Source organism: Talaromyces amestolkiae (genome assembly GCF_001896365.1).
Source record: "Talaromyces amestolkiae strain CIB chromosome Unknown scaffold27.1, whole genome shotgun sequence".
Classification (NCBI taxonomy): Eukaryota; Fungi; Ascomycota; class Eurotiomycetes; order Eurotiales; family Trichocomaceae; genus Talaromyces; species Talaromyces amestolkiae.
In genome coordinates this window covers 74523-92241 of record NW_024468063.1, presented here as the reverse complement: position 1 = coordinate 92241, position 17719 = coordinate 74523, and the positions used below count along the sequence as shown (strand labels likewise).

Sequence of the window (17719 nt, the reverse complement as noted above, 5' to 3'; positions counted from 1 at the left end):
AGTCTCCCTTGGTCGCAGTTCGCGTGGGGTTTGTGAGATCATTCTGCCCAGCCAGTGTTCGTCTTACCCCGGTGTTCTTTTTTTATCTCACGTATAATATGGTGGCATCTGGCTCAATCTCTTCGCTTTCCTCAATTCACCGTCTGTGCTTTTTTCATGTTGGATTTTCCGTTTTTCTGTTTCTCTTCGACATTGTCTTTGTCCTGATCTCTGTTTCTGTCTACTAATAATACATACGATCTTTGCTGGTCAAAGAGATAATCATCGCCAGTCCGTTGATCGGACAACCATGACATTTGGAAATACCCTTCGGACATATTATTGCCGTTGAGATCAGGGCAAAGTTTTTATCGCCTTATTACGTTTAATTTGAATACAAGTGATCCGGAATCACTTACATACACCATGGCAGACTCTCACCATCGCCAGGTCGCGACCTTGAGCTCGCCGCTGCGGCTGGCCCGCAAACCACTTCTTAATACTATAATGGAAGCCAGTGAATACTCACCCAAAGAAGACTCACCCCGTGAACCACAGAGTGTGCGACACGGAGTGACGAGAGAGAGTTTACATTCTATTCAGATCGCAATGTCATTTTCGCCGGAGACAGCGCGAAGAATATCGACTCCGGCGGAAAGTCTATCGTCGACTTCATCGTCGTGCTCGGATGAGGAATGGCAGCAAGGTTTACGACCCTTTGATGATCTTTACGATGCATCAGATGACGATGAGCGTGAATGCCCTTCTTTGACGGAAAGTCGGCCTAGCAGTCTCGCGACTATGTCGATTAGGAGTTCCACATATTCGACCAATAGTCGAAATCGGTATCCGAGTCTTATGATTCCGACGGCGAGTCTGTGGCCGTCGCTCGTGAATCCGCATAAGAGTTCGCCTGTGCCGCCTACTCCCCCTCCAAAGATTCCCGTTTCACCGGCGACGTTGTCGATGCTTCCGGGGAATGTACCGGCATTGCATGCTCCACCCTCCTTGGATGGCAGTTTGTCATCCGATCAGATTTCAAATATCAGTTCTCCAGCCACACCTGATCTGCGTCCGGTAAGAGATCATAACTGGGACACTGATATAATTCGTGTACGACAAGACTCCAATGCACCCAGCAGCGCTGGTGCATCCAGTACCGACTTGAACGCCGACGAGGAGAGAGCGATTGAGACGGGCGATGACTGGAACCCTCTCATCGACAGTTTTCCTGCTATCCCTTCCAGATTTGAAAGTCAAGAGCCGGCTGTCCTGTCGCTCGACATTTCTTATGACCAACCCGTCTCGGCCAGATCAGACAGTCCCGGACTCAACGGCATCATGCTCCCACCAGCCGCCATCGCCACTCTTCAACACATCCCACTAGATCAGACGCCTGGTCCCTGGTCCGAGATATCCGAGAAGAACGACGAAATGTGGCAGCTTTCCGCTCCACCAACCAATCGCCATCAACGATCTTCTCCGCCTCCAGACGCGACCCCAGAATCTGAGCTGTCTGGTTACAGTTTCACGAATCTGAGTATCCCGTCTCCAGGTGGGTTCTTCTCGTCGCTTGACCCCAAATCAAGATATACGTGGTCATTGCCTAGTGCAATTATTCCGCCGACTTCCGCTGTTGCGGCGCGGTTTTATGATGTTCCTTGGAGTCAAGATCAGGGAGAGGTAGTGGAACATGTGGTTGAGGTTTCAGCGGATGAGAGCTTGGCCGATGATCAGCCCACTGCTGTTCCAGTCACTGCAATCCGAATCCCCTCTGCGCAGCACACGCGTAGTGACTCGCACGATAGCACAAGTCCCGTGGTCGCGGATGTGCAGGAACTTGACCGATCAGGCGTTCCCGCATATGAATATGACGAAGCTTACGACGATGAACTGAAGCGTCAAGCTGTCGCCAACCTAGACCGAACAAGTGTGTGGCTCGCAGCTCAACACTCATACTTGTCCGCCCTCAGCGAGACCAACCCCGTCAACGAGGTAGCTGTGAAGAAAGAAATTGAGCCGGTCGATGTCGAGGATCGGCCAACTTCCTCATCGTCAGCAGCAGTAGACTCCCCACCTCGCAAATCAGTCCGTTTCTCGGAGACAGTCCAGGAATTGACAATCTCCCCTCTTCCTCCTCCACCAGATGCAAGCAAAGATTCCATCTACTGGCGCGGATTTCAGTTTGTCTTGCAACAATCTCGTCGTCGCGATGTCTTCTTGCACAGCGATATTCGCTTTGATGCTATTCAGTCTGTCCGTTTGGGATTTCCGCAAAAGCACCGCACTGCATTACTCGGCAAGTTCGAGCTGGAGGCGCCAGAACGACCTGGATACAAGGGACCGTTTTCACAGGCACCACGGAAATCAGTCCTTGCAGAAGTCCTCGCTGATCAAGCTCTGTACTCAAACCTGGAGAAAGAGCAAATGGTTCTTTCACAGATATACCAGTCAGTATGGGCCGTTGATGCAATGCGCTTCCTTAACGGTGGTCGTCTCCTTTCCCGACCAGCCACAAAACGTCTCTCGATCGCATTGAAACAAATGGCAAAACCAAGCCCACAACCCGGGCCCAAACGTCGATTGAGGGTGCTCGACCTCGGCGGCCAAGCAACCTGTGGCTGGGCATGGCAAGTCGCACATGACTATCCAGACGTCAAGATCTACACTGTCGTTGGCAAACACCAAGAAGTCAACAGCCACATCAAGGGACCCATCAACCATCGTCGCGTGTCAGTACCATGCTTATGGAAGTTACCCTTCCGCAACAATCAATTCGACGTTATTTCAGCTCGATCCTTGCACGCTCTTTTGAAAACCGAGCGACCCGCCGGCGAAGATTCCGATGAATACGACCTGTGTCTCAAAGAGTGCTACCGCTGCCTCAAACCAGGCGGCTATCTCGAATTCTTCACCATGGATTCTTCAATCGCTCGTGCCGGCCCGCTTGGAACCGCGGCATCCGTCGAGTTCACCTTCAATTTGAAAACGCGCGGCTACGACCCATCACCAACACGCAGCTTTTTGAGTAGATTGCAACGCTCAAACTTTGCGGATATAAAACGTGCCTGGATGTTTTTGCCGATGGGGATTGAGCCTACGAAGCCAGAACCGATGCGCGAGACTCCTAATCCTAGGGTGAAGAGTCAGATTGATTGTGAAGCTATCCAGGGGCCTGTTGGAAGTACAGGCGATGTGGCCAGCATGACTGGCTTGTTGGGTGGATGGATGTGGGAGCAATGGCTGCTCAAGACACAGATGGAAATGGGCCGCGAAGAGAAGGAGTTGCTCAAGGATATAGGTGGTGTGTTTGATGAAGGGAGAAAGCTTAATGCGGGATGGACCTGTTTGTCGGGGTGGGCGATGAAGCCGAGGCGTGGGAGCCAGCAGCGGTTGACGGTAATGAGTGGGTTGAGTGAGGGGGATAGTTTCTAGCTTGCTACCAATTTCCTATGTTATGTGTCTCGTTTTTTCCGTTTTCTTGAAATATACCCCCTAGTGTTCAAGGTTGTTTTGCTTAATTGTGTTGCCCCGTCTCGATGTGTTGCGAATTATATATGTATCTGTATGTTAATATCACATCTCCCACAAAATAATATCAAAAACTCAACCATAGGTTGATAGTATTCACCTTCAGGTTTCGAAGTCTCATGAAATAAATGGATGCATGAATGTTTAGGAGGCAGAAAGTTGAGTCTGCGATTGTATGTAGACCACGTGACCTTACCACAAAATGCGGAGTCGTACTGACTTTCCGCTGCCCGCTTTCAATCACTTCAGAAATCAATCACTTAAGCTCAACTTTGAAGAAACTAAAACCAGCAATTTCGTGTGGAAAGAAGCTCTTCTTCATATTAAGAGACCGACAAGCAAGCGATAGGCAATGCGATAAAGCTTCAATTGCAGCTTCAGTGACTTTACCTACCACCTTCCCCGCCAGACCTCACCCATTTAATCTCTACAGCATAGGTAGTCACCATGTTGTTCTTCAGGTGCGACTACAATTCCAGGCCAAAACCTCCTCCAGTTCAACATACATTAAACTGACATGTTTTGGGGGTTGGGTTGACAGCTTCTTCAAAACCCTAACAAACCACATCGTAACGGTCGAACTCAAAAACGACATTCGCATCCGCGGAACACTGAAATCAGTCGACCAATACCTCAATATCAAGCTCGACGACGTCGATGTGCTGGATCTAGACAAGTATCCGCACTTGTCATCTGTGAAGAATATGTTTATTAGAGGGAGTGTGGTGCGGTATGTGGTTTTGCCGTCTGCGGAGGTTGATAGAGGGTTGTTGGAGGATGCGACGAGACGAGGTTCGTTCCTCTTTTTTTTTTATAACTATGAAATATGATACGGGTGAGGGCTAATGGGTTTGTGTTGGAATGCAGAAGCGGCGAATCAGGCTGGAAAGGCGCGATGAGGAGTTGTGATGAGTCGCTACGATGAAACAGGAAACGGTCGAAGAATGCGATAGTGTCGGACTCAGAAGATACCCAAATTATGAAGGAGAGATGGCTTTACAATATGAAATATGGCTTATATTCGACCGGCCCAATACTTCGGGCCTGTTGATGATGGGCTGGATGCCATAAAGGTCCTGGACTGATTTGGGGCCGGGTTGGTAGGAAGAATCAGTCAAAACACACCTGGTCACCACGTGTAGGGACAGCAGCATGATTATGGCGCAGAAGACGTGACGAGGTCATGTCAATTCAAATGAAAGGAGTCTGGAGCTAATTCCTTCAATTCATCTTCTTCAATGTTTCAACCAACTCTTGGCCATCAGGATTCTCGGAGTCCTCTCCACACAGCCACTAGAGGCTGTGCGGATGTCTCCTTCCAGTAATTCCACTAGCACCGAACCACTCAATGAGTCAAGGTTCTAGAGTCACTAAACTAAAATTATCGAAGAGCCTCCGGAGTAACGATCTACACAATAGTGCACATGATCTTAATTAAATCTCACATGTTACAAGTCAGCACTAAAAATCGTTGAGGTATCTTCTTACCTATTCCATACTACCCTACCACCTACCTTTTTAACTACTTTTGACTGCGTCTTCGGCTCTTGGTCCCACCACCTCGTATACACCATTTCACCAACCAACCAACCAACCAACCAATACAATGCAGCTAGCCTTTGGGCCTTGGACTTTTGCCAAAATTTGCCAAAGAATCTCCAAACCAGCCGCAGTTTAATTCTCATATCCTAAACCAGAAAACAAAGTTTCAGCCTCAAATGGCCATTGTGGCTTGGCCAACGAGCCAAGATCTTCAGTCGGGCTGTGAATGGTTCGGTATTTGTGGGAAATGAGGGTGATGAAACATACGACCTATTTTTTCGTTGGTTATATGTTGCAATAATGCTACCTATCCTTGTTGAAAATGTGAGATTTCTGAAACGCTGATCACATCTCCTCTTTTGGAACTTTTCGAAGACGTTGATTTCGCTAGTCAATTTTGGGTGCGGGTATTTAAGGATGGGTGAAGGCGCACAAGTTGCTACTGGATGGGCAGCTTGGTCGAGTAAGAAGAAAGCAATCATCATCACAGTCATGGTTTCGTCTATTGTTGCGCTAGGCGTTGGGCTTGGAGCCGGCCTTGGAGTTGGACTTCACCACCACACTGCTGCTGCTACATCTACCTCGACACCAACGGCAACGGTTTCCGCAGCAGCAGCGGCGGCTACTGCTACATCTACTACAATCTCTTCCGCCAATGGCACATACTGGCAGCCAACGGCCGGCACAACATGGCAAATCGAGCTTCTCTACAAGCTAAACGACACTTCCATCGACGTCCAAGTCTACGACATCGATCTTTTCGATACCGAAGCCGACCAAATCTCTTCTCTGCAAGCCGCAGGCCGAAAAGTGATTTGCTATTTTTCGGCGGGTAGCTGGGAGAACTGGCGTCCCGACGCGGATCAATTCAACTCTACCGATCTGGGCGGCGATCTCAATGGCTGGGCAGGCGAGAAATGGCTCAATATCAGCTCGACGAACGTGCGCAACATCATGGTGAACAGGCTCCACATGGCACAGCAAAAGGGGTGCGATGGCGTTGATCCGGATAATGTTGATGGATATTCCAACAAGGAGAATGCGCTAGGCCTGACGCAGCAGATGTCAATCGACTATGTCAATTTCCTCGCCGAAGAGGCTCATTCTCTCAACATGTCGATTGGGTTGAAGAATGCGGGTCAAATCATTGATTCGGTGATTGATAATATGCAGTGGTCTGTCAATGAGCAGTGTGTTCAGTATGAAGAGTGCGATACCTTCACCGCGTTCACGGATGCGAATAAGCCGATTTTCCATATTGAGTACCCCAAGGGCGACGATACAAACAACAACAATGATGTTACGAGCGCGCAAAAGGAGAAAGCGTGTGTGTTTGAGGGGTCGGACAAGTTTTCGACGGTCATCAAGAATATGGATTTGGATAATTGGGTGGAGTTCTGTTCATAAACATGCTGTGGAGTAGAATCCAGAGTTGTAAATAGTTGTCAATAAATCATTGAAGTAGAATAAGTCGTCTCGTCCATGTAAACTGGCTATAGTGCACGTGACTTCGCGACGCCGGTTCGCGTGTTTTTCCGCGTATCGCCACTCGTCCCTCGTCCCGCTGACAAGGTTCATGTCCTCATCATGCATTGACATGTTTCGCAATCCACGAGAAAATAGAAATAGCTCATCTACCTACGTCTCCCCGTCAACTGGCCGCCCGCCAACTCCTCCTGGCCAGACGTCTCGGACGGAGAGACCATCTCCCCCCACCGATTCTGGTTCGATCAAGCAAATGGCTGGAACGACAGTAAAAAGATCGACGACTACACCCACCACGAAGAGAACGTCTTCCGTTCAAACCATTCGAGGATCGTCCGCTGTGAAGAAAAATAACAATGCGAGCATATTAAACTTTTTCAAAAAGGCCGACGGGCCTCCGCAGTCGCAGTCGAGGCAGCCTCGATTGACGCAGTTTGGGGTTACTGTTTCGAGGTCTGACATCTCCAATGGGAATAATAATGTTTTGAAGCGAGAGGAATCTGTTGGCGACGACCTCTTTGTGGAGGACAAGAACCGACGATCCAAGAATTTGGTGGATATTAAAGACGATAGAAAGACGACAAAGACGAACAGCATACCGGTACCGAGCACCATACCCATAGACGAGCCCAAATCAGAAGAAACAGAATCCGATCGATTCAACGAAAGTACCGGCTCGAATAAAAAACGGAAACTCGAAGCTCCAGTCGTCAAAGGCCCGTTCATCGATGAATCAGACAGCGAAGACGACGACGAATATTCCTACTCAGATACTAAGCCGATCGAGCAATCCGAAAACGAAATCGAACCACCCCCACTGGTAAGAGCCGCCACGAGCAACTTTGAGACAAGTGCAGTGGCCGATGACTTTGATGATATAGAAGACGACATAGAAGGCGATGAATTTTTGGAAAGAGCGTGGATGCAGGATGAGTCGGCAGATTTTGGGTTGGATAGTGATGCGATAGATGATGGGCCGTCGTGTCCTATATGTCAGGCTAGTTTGGTCGGACAGTCAGATGGGGTGAGTTGAGTTGATTGGTTGATTGAGTTGGTCACTAATGTCAAGTAGGAGGCATCCATGCATGTCAATGCTTGTTTGGACGGAAACCCGCAGGTTCTGCCTGAGAAGAAGTCTACTCCTGGCTTGACACGACAGGAGAAGGCGGCTGTAGCTAGACCTGCGCAGCAAAATCCCTATGTGGAAAAGTCTACGGGCAATACATCGGCATTCACGAAACTTATGGCGGGAAATGCCGAAGATTCGGCGTGGGCGGCAGCTGCGGCTAATGAAGTCGCATCACGGGGCAAACAGGCTTACGAGCGGACGTGCCCGTTCTACAAGATTCTACCAGGGTTGTACATCACGGTAGATGCATTTCGATATGGGGCTGTGGAGGGATGTCAAGCATACTTTCTCAGCCACTTTCATAGCGATCACTACGGCGGCCTGACTGGGTCGTGGAGCCATGGACCTATATATTGCAGCAGGGTGACAGGAAACCTCGTTCGGCAGCAGCTCAAAGTCGATTCAAAGTACGTTGTTGATCTTGAATTTGAGAAAAAGACGGAGGTGCCAAACACAAAAGGAGTATACGTTACCATGCTACCTGCAAATCACTGTCCAGGAAGTTCTCTTTTCTTGTTTGAAAAGATTATGGACAATGGTCGATTTCAACGAGTGTTGCATTGCGGAGATTTCCGCGCTTGTCCGGCGCATGTTCAGCATCCGCTACTGAAACCTGACGTCGTGGACGCGAAATCGGGCCAGCCACGACAGCAACGTATTGATGTGTGCTATTTGGATACGACGTATTTGAATCCGAAATATAGCTTTCCGCCGCAAGAAGACGTTATCTCTGCTTGTGCCGATATGTGTGTCCGATTGAGTGATGAGCAGGGTGACCGAAACGAGGCACTCGAGTTTCACAAGCGTGGAAAGGTGGATGCAATGACCAAATTTTTATCGACGAAAGAGAAAGAGCCTGCTTCAGCCCCAGCGCCGAAATCACGCGGACGACTGTTGGTAGTCATTGGAACATACAGTATTGGCAAAGAGCGGATATGTTTAGGAATTGCTCGTGCCTTGAAATGCAAAATCTACGCTGCTCCTCAAAAACAGAGAATTTGCGCATGCCTTGAGGACCCCGAACTCAATTCTCTTCTCACCGACGATCCGCTCGAAGCACAAATCCACATGCAAATTGTATTCGAGATTCGAGCCGAAACTCTTTCAGACTATCTCCAGACATTCAAGGGTCACTTCTCCCGTGTTGTCGGCTTCCGTCCGACAGGATGGACCTACCGGCCCCCCGGCGGCCGTTTACTCGACAATCCTCCAGTTGCCAATGTCTTACACTCAAGTAACTGGAAAACCTCTTTTAGTGTCTCCGATCTTGTCCCCCAACGCGGCAGCAATAAAGAGGCATCCTGCTTTGGAGTTCCATACAGCGAGCACAGCTCTTTCCGAGAATTGACCATGTTTTGCTGCGCGTTGCGAATAGGCAGGGTGATTCCGACGGTCAATGTGGGCAATGCCAAATCAAGGGAGAAGATGAAGGCGTGGATTGAGAGGTGGGAGGCCGAGAAGAGGAAGGCTGGGCTATTTAAAGTTGAGGGCGATGCTTGGTAATTTACAGGTACGAGATATGATCGATGAGAAATGTACATACATGAAATACATACATGAAACCTGTATCAGGCATTTGAACCTTGGGGTACAAATAATGAAGCACTGATTGGCTATAACGACGTCCGAAATAGGCAATGTTATGTAATCCGGAGACTCTGCGGAGACAATAGCCACAAAAGGCGGGGTTCTTCAAGGCTTTTCATGACTTTGTCAGATGATTAAAAGATTCGCAAAGATTCTATGCTGTCTTCGAGCGTAAGATTACCGTTGTCACATTCAATTGTACATATGCACAATGTACGTTGACCACCCACGTAAATACGTAGTTGGCAATTCCTGCCTGCATAGCCGATCCGGCCACAAAAATCGGCAGATCATCTATGTCCATCTAGCGATTCCAACATCCAATAATCGTTCACCAAATTCTCCATTACCCGTTATCCGTTCTCCGATGAAGGGTACCCCAGACTAACGGCCATCCGCTGCGCCCTATCTTAAGCTCTAGCTTGATGCGTCAGGCAAATACCGACTCTCTAGGCCGAGTTGCGGGTAATCTAACTGCTTAACCGAGAGGTTTTTGTGAGCTCTTTGATGAGTATATATATGACCTATCGAAGCGGACAAAGAAAGACTGAATGTTTATGAAGATTATACTTTTTCTTTATTTGTTCTTTGTTTGCTAGAAATATTTGAGACCTGTCGACTTTTTTCATTGAGACTTCTTGTTTTACGGTGAACATCTACACCACCACCACCATCAACCTTGGAAACCGTCATTGATATATTGATAAAATACACAATACGAAATGTCCGAATCACACTCCCTCGTCTCCTATCTACTCACTCCCTACGCAATTCCCCTTTTGTTGCTTGCTTATTATGTATTGCCGTACCTCTCCAAAACACATTGGCTCTCCATCCCCGCTCCCTTTCCGGCCGCATACACGAACCTCTGGCTGTTCTGGCAGGCCCGTCGCGGCCGACGATTCCTGGCTGTGAACAATGCACATAAGAAGTATGGCAAATTTGTGCGCATTGCGCCGAATCATGTCAGTATTGCGGATGACGAGGCTATTCAGACTGTGTATGGGCATGGGAATGGATTTCTCAAGTCGTACGTATCTTCAATCTCCTCCCGAGTTTCCTTTAAGGTTCCAAGGTTGTCTAGAAGTATAGCTAATGATGAAGTGACTACTACGACGCCTTCGTCTCAATCCGTCGCGGCCTCTTCAACACCCGCGACAGAGCCGAGCACACACGCAAACGCAAAACCGTCGCGCACACATTCAGCGCAAAATCCATTGGCCAATTCGAGCAGTACATCCACGCCAACATCGAGCTGTTCGTCACTCAGCTCACAAAACTCTCAAACCTGCAACGTAATCCTCGCACAGGTTATGCGTCGATTGACGCATTGAATTGGTTCAACTATCTGGCGTTTGATATCATCGGCGACTTGGCCTTCGGCGCACCATTCGGTATGCTCGAAAAGGGGAAAGATGTTGCCGAAGTGCGCAAGACCCCCGACTCGCCACCTACATATGCACCCGCAATTGAGGTGCTGAATCGTCGTGGTGAAGTGTCGGGCACATTGGGGATTATGCCATTCCTAAAGCCGTATGCGGCTTATCTGCCAGATTCTTTTTTCAGTAAGGGACTTGAGGCTGTTGAGAATTTGGCTGGTATTGCGGTTGCACGAGTGAGCGAGAGACTCAAACCTGAGGTTATGGAGAATAATACTCGGGTTGATCTGCTGGCGAGGTTGATGGAAGGGAGGGATGAGTCGGGTGCTCCACTTGGGCGTGAGGAGCTTACGGCTGAGGCGTTGACGCAGCTTATTGCCGGTAGTGATACTACGTCCAACACGTCTTGTGCGTTGTTGTATTGGGTTCTAAAGACACCGGGCGTCATGAAGAAGTTGCAGGAGGCTGTGGATGAGGCGTTGCCTGAGGGAGTTGAGGTGCCTACATTCGCCCAGTTGAAGGATATTCCTTAGTACGTCCCCTCTTTTTTTTTTTTTCGTCTCGGGGTATATGCTAACAAGGGGAATAGTATTCAATACGTCATCCAAGAAACAATGCGCATCCACAGCACTTCCTCCCTTGGTCTCCCCCGCCAAATCCCGCAAGGCAGCGCACCCATCAACATCTGCGGCCGCACCTTCCTCGCCGGAGACGTCGTCTCAGTCCCCTCATACACAATCCATCATTCCACCGAAATCTGGGGACCTGATGCCGAAGCCTTTGTTCCGGAGCGCTGGGCACCCGAACGATTGACTGCTCGCCAAAAGGCGGCTTTCATCCCCTTCTCTACGGGACCCAGGGCTTGCGTTGGAAGGAATGTGGCGGAGATGGAATTGACGTGTATTGTGGGCACGGTGTTTAGGAATTTTGAGTTTGTATTGGAGCAAGAACATGCGATGGAGACGAGGGAGGGGTTTTTGAGGAAGCCCCTGGGGTTGGATGTGGGTATTCGACGGAGGTCTTGAGGTTTTGCTTCTTGCTTGGAGGTATATGATGGATATGGTGTATTTATGTGAACGGACGAAGTTATGAGTTGTCATGTCTTTTCTTATTCATGGTTGCTTAATGCATTTGAAAATGTGTTATTTCTCTGGACAAAAATTCTACTCCACTCAACGTTTCATAAGAGATTATGCGCAATCGTGGAATGTTGGAGTCATCCATCGATGGATACTGTATGTAAATAATCAACGTTTCATCCAAATGGTACCTGGGTCTGTATGTATCAAGATGGAGAGAAAGTCCGAGCACAGGATTTATCTCAATATCTACTTAGGTACGTAGACATACCGGAATTGTAGGCGACAGACAGAGAGCCTCTATTAATAAAATATATATACCCGAAATTACCTAGGTATAGGTAGTATCTACATGTACTGTCTATTTATAGATGGAGCCTCTAGACTCCAAGCTGGGGCTGCCAGGCGATCTGCCTGGTACGAGTGATGACATGTGTAGGGCTGACAAGATATTTATACAAATATAATAGAATTCTGGACAAGTTTGAACATTCATAATGCATTAATTACATTACACTGTACCTAGGTAGGTAATTGAGCACAAACATGACACGATGCAACATCACAGATGCGCAACGATCAATACAAATCATTATTATCTTGTTTTTCGACAAACAACACATCATCATCCGCCTCTGTAGCATATGTACTACATCTTCTCACTACTTTACTTGGATGGTGGCAAAATTACCAAGAAGTAGGTCCGAACTGGACGCCGGTCACCTGGATAGCGGAGTACGAAGCATCCATAGTGTTGGAGGCAATATCGGTTCCCCACCATTCGGGCATCTCGTGGTTCCACAGCGACAAAGCAACGAAGATCAAGATCGTAGAGAGGGCGAGACCGACGTCCAATCCAGCACTAAAGACATAGTTGTAGTGCATCCACCAGCCGCGCCAGCGGTCACGGATATACTTGTTGAAGACGAAGCCGACGATACCCCAGGAGAGGTAGTTCAGAGGAGTGGCGGGAGGAATCAAAGAGCTACCACCGAAGATGATGGGGGCGCTAAGGTAGCGGATGGGGGATTTGGGCCAGGCACGGGCACCGAAGTAGATCAGGACGGGAAGAATAGCACCGGCGAGCCAGAACCACATCATGTTGGAGTACATCTGGCCAGGGGAAAAGATACGCTGAGGTCCAATGACACCCCAGATAACAGAAGCGTTGAAGAAAACACGACCGTTGGGGCAGCTGAAATGGTTGGCCTGGGTCTGGGAGCAGACATCGGAAATGGCACCGAGAGCCCAGTTCATGACGGCGATCTGGACGACGGAGCACCACAAACAAGATACCATCTGAGCTGCAAAGGTGACACGAGGAGGAACCTTCATGTAGTGGCCAAGCTTCATGTCCTGCAAGAAGAACAATCCCTGGTACATGGTAATGTAACCGTATGTCTTGAACAACATCATGGCCATGGGGCGTCCAGGCTGCATATAACCGATGATGAACTCGGTGATGACGTTAAGTCCGATCTGAATGTTGGTCGTGGCCTGCACAATACCGCAAGGGACGAACCAGAAACAGCAGATAATCAAGGACACGAAGAAAGCCCACCAAGAGAGATGGGTAGGGTAACCAAGGATAACACCGAGGGCCATTCCCATCATGATAAGAGTGATACCGCCATACCACCAGAGAGGAACAGTCTTGAAACGAGACATGAGGCGGGCGTGGACATCTTCTTCTTCCTTGCCAACGCTCTTGAATCGGATCCATAATTCCTTTCCGTGGAAGAGACCAGTGTGGACGAGGACGGCAATGATGGTGGCAAAGGAAAGACCATAGCACAACATGAACGTGGTAGACAAGAAGAGGGGAGAGTATTCCTGATATTTTTGCAGGTTGAAGGTGTAGTCTGGGTTCAAGATGCGGGTGACGTTATACTTGAGAGCATTGTTATCGTAGCTATTGGAGTCACTGATAGGCAAGTACTGGTTGTAGTAGAGCTTGCTGTAGTGGATAGCCGGGGTGACGATCCAGAACCAAGCAACCATACCGATCAAAGTGTTGGCAATACCGAACCAGGGGGTGATCAACGGTGAGAAGTTGAAACCGGAAATTTGAGTCCAGTCAAAAGTAATGGGGATCAAAGACAGACCAGTCCATCCACCAAACAACTGGTTGATTACGGGGTTGTTGGGTCGGATCCAGGTAACCCAGGCGAACGCACTCAAGAAGGGAGCGATAAAGCCGGGGAACCAGTACCACACAAAAGAAGCAATCATAGTGTACAAGAAAAGACGGTACTTTCCAATACGCCAGCCACTGGTCTTGGCGGGGTCAGGGCGGCGATGATCGTGGAGGGCAGTGAACAAACTGGCGTTGATCAAATTGGCGGGCCAAATCATAGCAGCCGGAGTGACGAGGAAACGATGGAAGAAACCAGCGATACCAAACCCGAGCATCTGGGTGGAGATACACATGAAGATCTCGAACGCCCACCCAAAGTTCTGACCGTAAAAGGCACGTTGAGCGAGCAAGACATCAGTAGCGTAGGCAGCACCACCGTTGAAAGTGGCGTTGGCCATGATGACAGTCAAAGCATGCTCCTTCTTGCTGAAGGGACCAGGGTTGAGGTTGAACTTGAGACCAAAGAGGGAGAACTCGCGATTGGGCATAACCTTCTCCCAGAGCTTACCAATGGGGTATGCGACGACCTGAGCGACATAACTGGGGATGACAATGTAGGGATTGCGCATGGAGAACAGCATGTTGAGCGCCGAACCGATGGTCGCGAGAATCAAACCAATGGTCCAGGCGCGGATGGTATTGCTGTGGCCGCCTTCGTCGTAGTTAGGGACGGCAGCACGAACTTCAGGGTAAGGGGAGTTTTCCATCAGTTCGGTGGCGATGCCCACGGTGGTGTTGCCGTCAGCATGCAAGGCCTCGTCAAGTTCGTCGTAGATGTCGGTGGGCAGGTTGGGGTCCCACTGGTGCTGCTTCTTGATGTTCTTGACATGCTCGAGCGCTTCTTCGGCGTCGCCTACTTGGACACCCGTGGACGCGGCCACGGTGGGCTCTGCGACCTTTTCCTCCATGTTGATTACTGCGACTTTTTGACTTGTTGACAAAGGACAAGTCCGGAAGTCTAGTGAGTCAAGGTTGACGTGAGGAGAGAAAGAGGGGAGTCAAGAAGAGATAGAAAGAAGGAAGGGCGGAGGTTATATGTATGTCAGGGTCCGACGGCAGGAACGCCCTCGCACATCACGAAAACGGAAGGAGCGATGGACGATACCAGTCGGCCAATCATATCGCGCACAACAGAAACAAATTAAATGACCACCCCCCATAAAAACTACTAAAAGATAAAGCAAACGCCGCAGAGATAACCAATGCGAGCGATTCAGAAGCGATTCACGGACGCGACTAGCGTTAGCGGCAGATTTGATTGACTGATGCTTGCTGATTGCACTGATTGCAACGTGAGGTCGCACCTAGTCCTGTCTGCTGGCCTGAAATAGATACATGTCGCGCTGCTGCAGGGAGTACATCTACCCGTATACAGTCCGCCCATTGTTGTACATGTACATACAACCAAGACTCGGGACTCGACATCGCAATGTGACGGACGGCTATTGCCCAATCACCCCCTGTCCGTGCCATACAATTGACCAGGAAATCACATCCCCTCAACGTGGTCTCCTTCCTAATCGCGACGATATGTCTTGTACGCCGGACAACAAGCAGGGAATCGGATTAGTCGACCTCTATCAGGAAGGTCCAAATGTAACCCCATCCCTTAGCGCAACCTAATTCACTTTGCTCACTAAAGTTACTAAGGATAAGTTTAAAGACTGTGGCGTTGGGGTCCACTGCCCAACCAGATTCGAAAGGTGCGAGAGCTCTGAGTTGGCGCTATTAAGCATAGTAGGCGACTGCCGTGTTGCTGAATTGTGGTGGCGTCGTCTATCATCTACGAGGAGGGTTTGGAATACGTACTGTCGTACGTACTCCACCATTATCTTCGCAACAATTAAGTTATCGAAAGAATATACCAAGAACTCGATATTGTTCAATTGATACTATATCCGTACGGCGTACGGGATAGAAAGACAAGTAAGCTTTCCAAGGTAGTACTACTCCTTCCTTGGCCCAAATCACGAGCCTGCCATGGCCCATCGGCAGACAACAATCTCGGATGCGCCGTCCTACCGTCAGACATTGGATGGCAAAAGAGGCTTGACCTGGGGAAACCACTAGTGAACCACGCTAATAACGCTAAGACTAGTCTGGCGGCCCCGGCGAGTTGTGTGCAGTGGATTGTGGACGGTTCGACTGTTCTAGCGTTCCTCTGATCAGCACTCTCTTATGCGCTAGGACGGAGTACATAGTACTCCGTACAGGTACGACAGACAGAAGTAGTTGCTGAAGAAGACGGAGTGCATGACTACTAGTGACACAATGACAGATTGCATAACCTCCCATAATATTCGTACTGATCCAGTACATTCCAACATCGGAGAAGTAAGGAAAAAATAGAGAAAGACCTCGGCTCCGTTTCCCAACGGAGCAGTCCCAACTCGGCCTAGCGCAGTCCCGCTGGTCACAAGATCCTCAGATAAGCTGTCGCCTCCTAATTGGCTGGGGGCAAGATGCTTGTTTGATAGTCTCCACTATCTTACTCTGCTGGCATTCCATTGGTGGACGGACCGCGTACCTCTCTATTCATGTTGTGTACATTTATGATTGACACTTAACGCTGTTCTTTGTTCGTGCCCTCAATATAAGCATACTATTACGTACTCTGTACGCTACTCCGCACTTTGTACCCTCAATTGATCTGATATTATTTATATCAATTACCAATTACCAGTTACCAATGGTGTGGAAATGTGCTTATCCGCGTATATTGCCCAGCTCAACTTATCTCCTATTGTTGGTTGTGCTCCGTAGTACGGTGTGAGTTGTGAGACATTCATGAATCTATCAATTGTCAGACCACAAATCATGCTTTTGCGATTGTTTTAATTTAATTAAGTGCCTACCTATATTTTTCATGTTATAGTTGGCTGTGTTTGCTCAGCTGAGAATGGACCGATTCGTGGAAAGTATGCAGATTGGGAGATTAGATTAGATTCTACCGACACAGAAAGATATGCATTCAGCTCGTGGTATGTCTGCATCTATTAGAACATGCATGGGTTTAGATATCGAATTATAGTATAATATCTAGGATAATGTGTCTGAGACATGGATATCATCCGTCCATTATCCATATCGGGCTGCATATTCGCCGTTCGGTGTATATCTTTTTATCCCTTGTTGTACCAGTACCTCCAGACTTGGTACATAAACAGTTTGCGAATTACCATCCGCTTTGGGAAGCAGGAACAACGATCCCATCCAAGGTCCGTGACACGCCATGCACCACCAGGTGGCGGCTCAATTTCCAGCACTTGATAAGAATCATAGGGTGTCTTCCACCACGAGTCAGTCCTTCGGCCTGAGCCGTACGAGCGGTTATCCACGGCGATATCAAATGAATCCTTTGACCAGAAAGAGAGTGAACAAGAAAGAGGTTGGGCTAGTCTCGCGATAAGCACCCTGGAAAGTCGGGCTAACATCCGCCCTAGAACGTTGGCACAATCCAGCAGTCGTTAGACCGCAATGCTAACGTCGCTAGTGGATGCTTATAGGCCCGTGGAAAGTCTTGGGTTGTAGCTCGTATCGTTAGCACGGAGCCACTGACTAAGGTGCAACGCACTTATCGCGTGGATAGCATGCATGCAGCCATGCATGTATTGAAGTGGGGTTGATAGCATCTTCTTTTTGTGATTTCTGCTTATTCTCGGAGGTGTCTCGGTCCTCCCACTAGCACTGGCCTGGCCAAGCTTCTAGAAATGATCCATCAGATAACCGCCCGCCGCGATGGTTGGAGAAACGAGGCAAAACCTCGAGCTCGAAAGTTTATTCGCCGCACCTTCTCGATCGGGATGGATATCTCCATGTCAATGACCCCAAGATGGATATGTGGGTTTTCCGCCACGAGGTCAATCGCATG

General features: G+C 48.9%; 5 protein-coding genes across 5 annotated transcripts; 4 read left to right on the top strand and 1 right to left on the bottom strand.

The window, feature by feature from the left end:
- Positions 1–405: 405 nt before the first annotated feature.
- BHQ10_009849 (uncharacterized protein) lies at positions 406–3414 on the top strand (the record flags this gene model as incomplete). Its single annotated transcript, XM_040882808.1, has 1 exon — positions 406–3414. The coding sequence occupies one exon, from the start codon at positions 406–408 to the stop codon at positions 3412–3414; it is 3009 nt and encodes a 1002-aa protein (XP_040738351.1).
- Positions 3415–5544: 2130 nt separating this feature from the next.
- BHQ10_009848 (uncharacterized protein) lies at positions 5545–6459 on the top strand (the record flags this gene model as incomplete). Its single annotated transcript, XM_040882807.1, has 1 exon — positions 5545–6459. The coding sequence occupies one exon, from the start codon at positions 5545–5547 to the stop codon at positions 6457–6459; it is 915 nt and encodes a 304-aa protein (XP_040738350.1).
- A 331-nt stretch (positions 6460–6790) lies between these two features.
- BHQ10_009847 (uncharacterized protein) lies at positions 6791–9169 on the top strand (the record flags this gene model as incomplete). The annotated part of the gene is made up of 2 exons (XM_040882806.1): positions 6791–7561; positions 7610–9169. 2 exons carry the CDS (start codon positions 6791–6793, stop codon positions 9167–9169), a joined length of 2331 nt encoding a protein of 776 aa, XP_040738349.1.
- An 806-nt stretch (positions 9170–9975) lies between these two features.
- BHQ10_009846 (uncharacterized protein) lies at positions 9976–11657 on the top strand (the record flags this gene model as incomplete). The annotated part of the gene is made up of 3 exons (XM_040882805.1): positions 9976–10283; positions 10358–11164; positions 11222–11657. 3 exons carry the CDS (start codon positions 9976–9978, stop codon positions 11655–11657), a joined length of 1551 nt encoding a protein of 516 aa, XP_040738348.1.
- A 741-nt stretch (positions 11658–12398) lies between these two features.
- On the bottom strand, positions 12399–14756 carry BHQ10_009845 (uncharacterized protein; the record flags this gene model as incomplete). The annotated part of the gene is made up of 1 exon (XM_040882804.1): positions 12399–14756. The coding sequence occupies one exon, from the start codon at positions 14754–14756 to the stop codon at positions 12399–12401; it is 2358 nt and encodes a 785-aa protein (XP_040738347.1).
- Positions 14757–17719: the final 2963 nt, after the last annotated feature.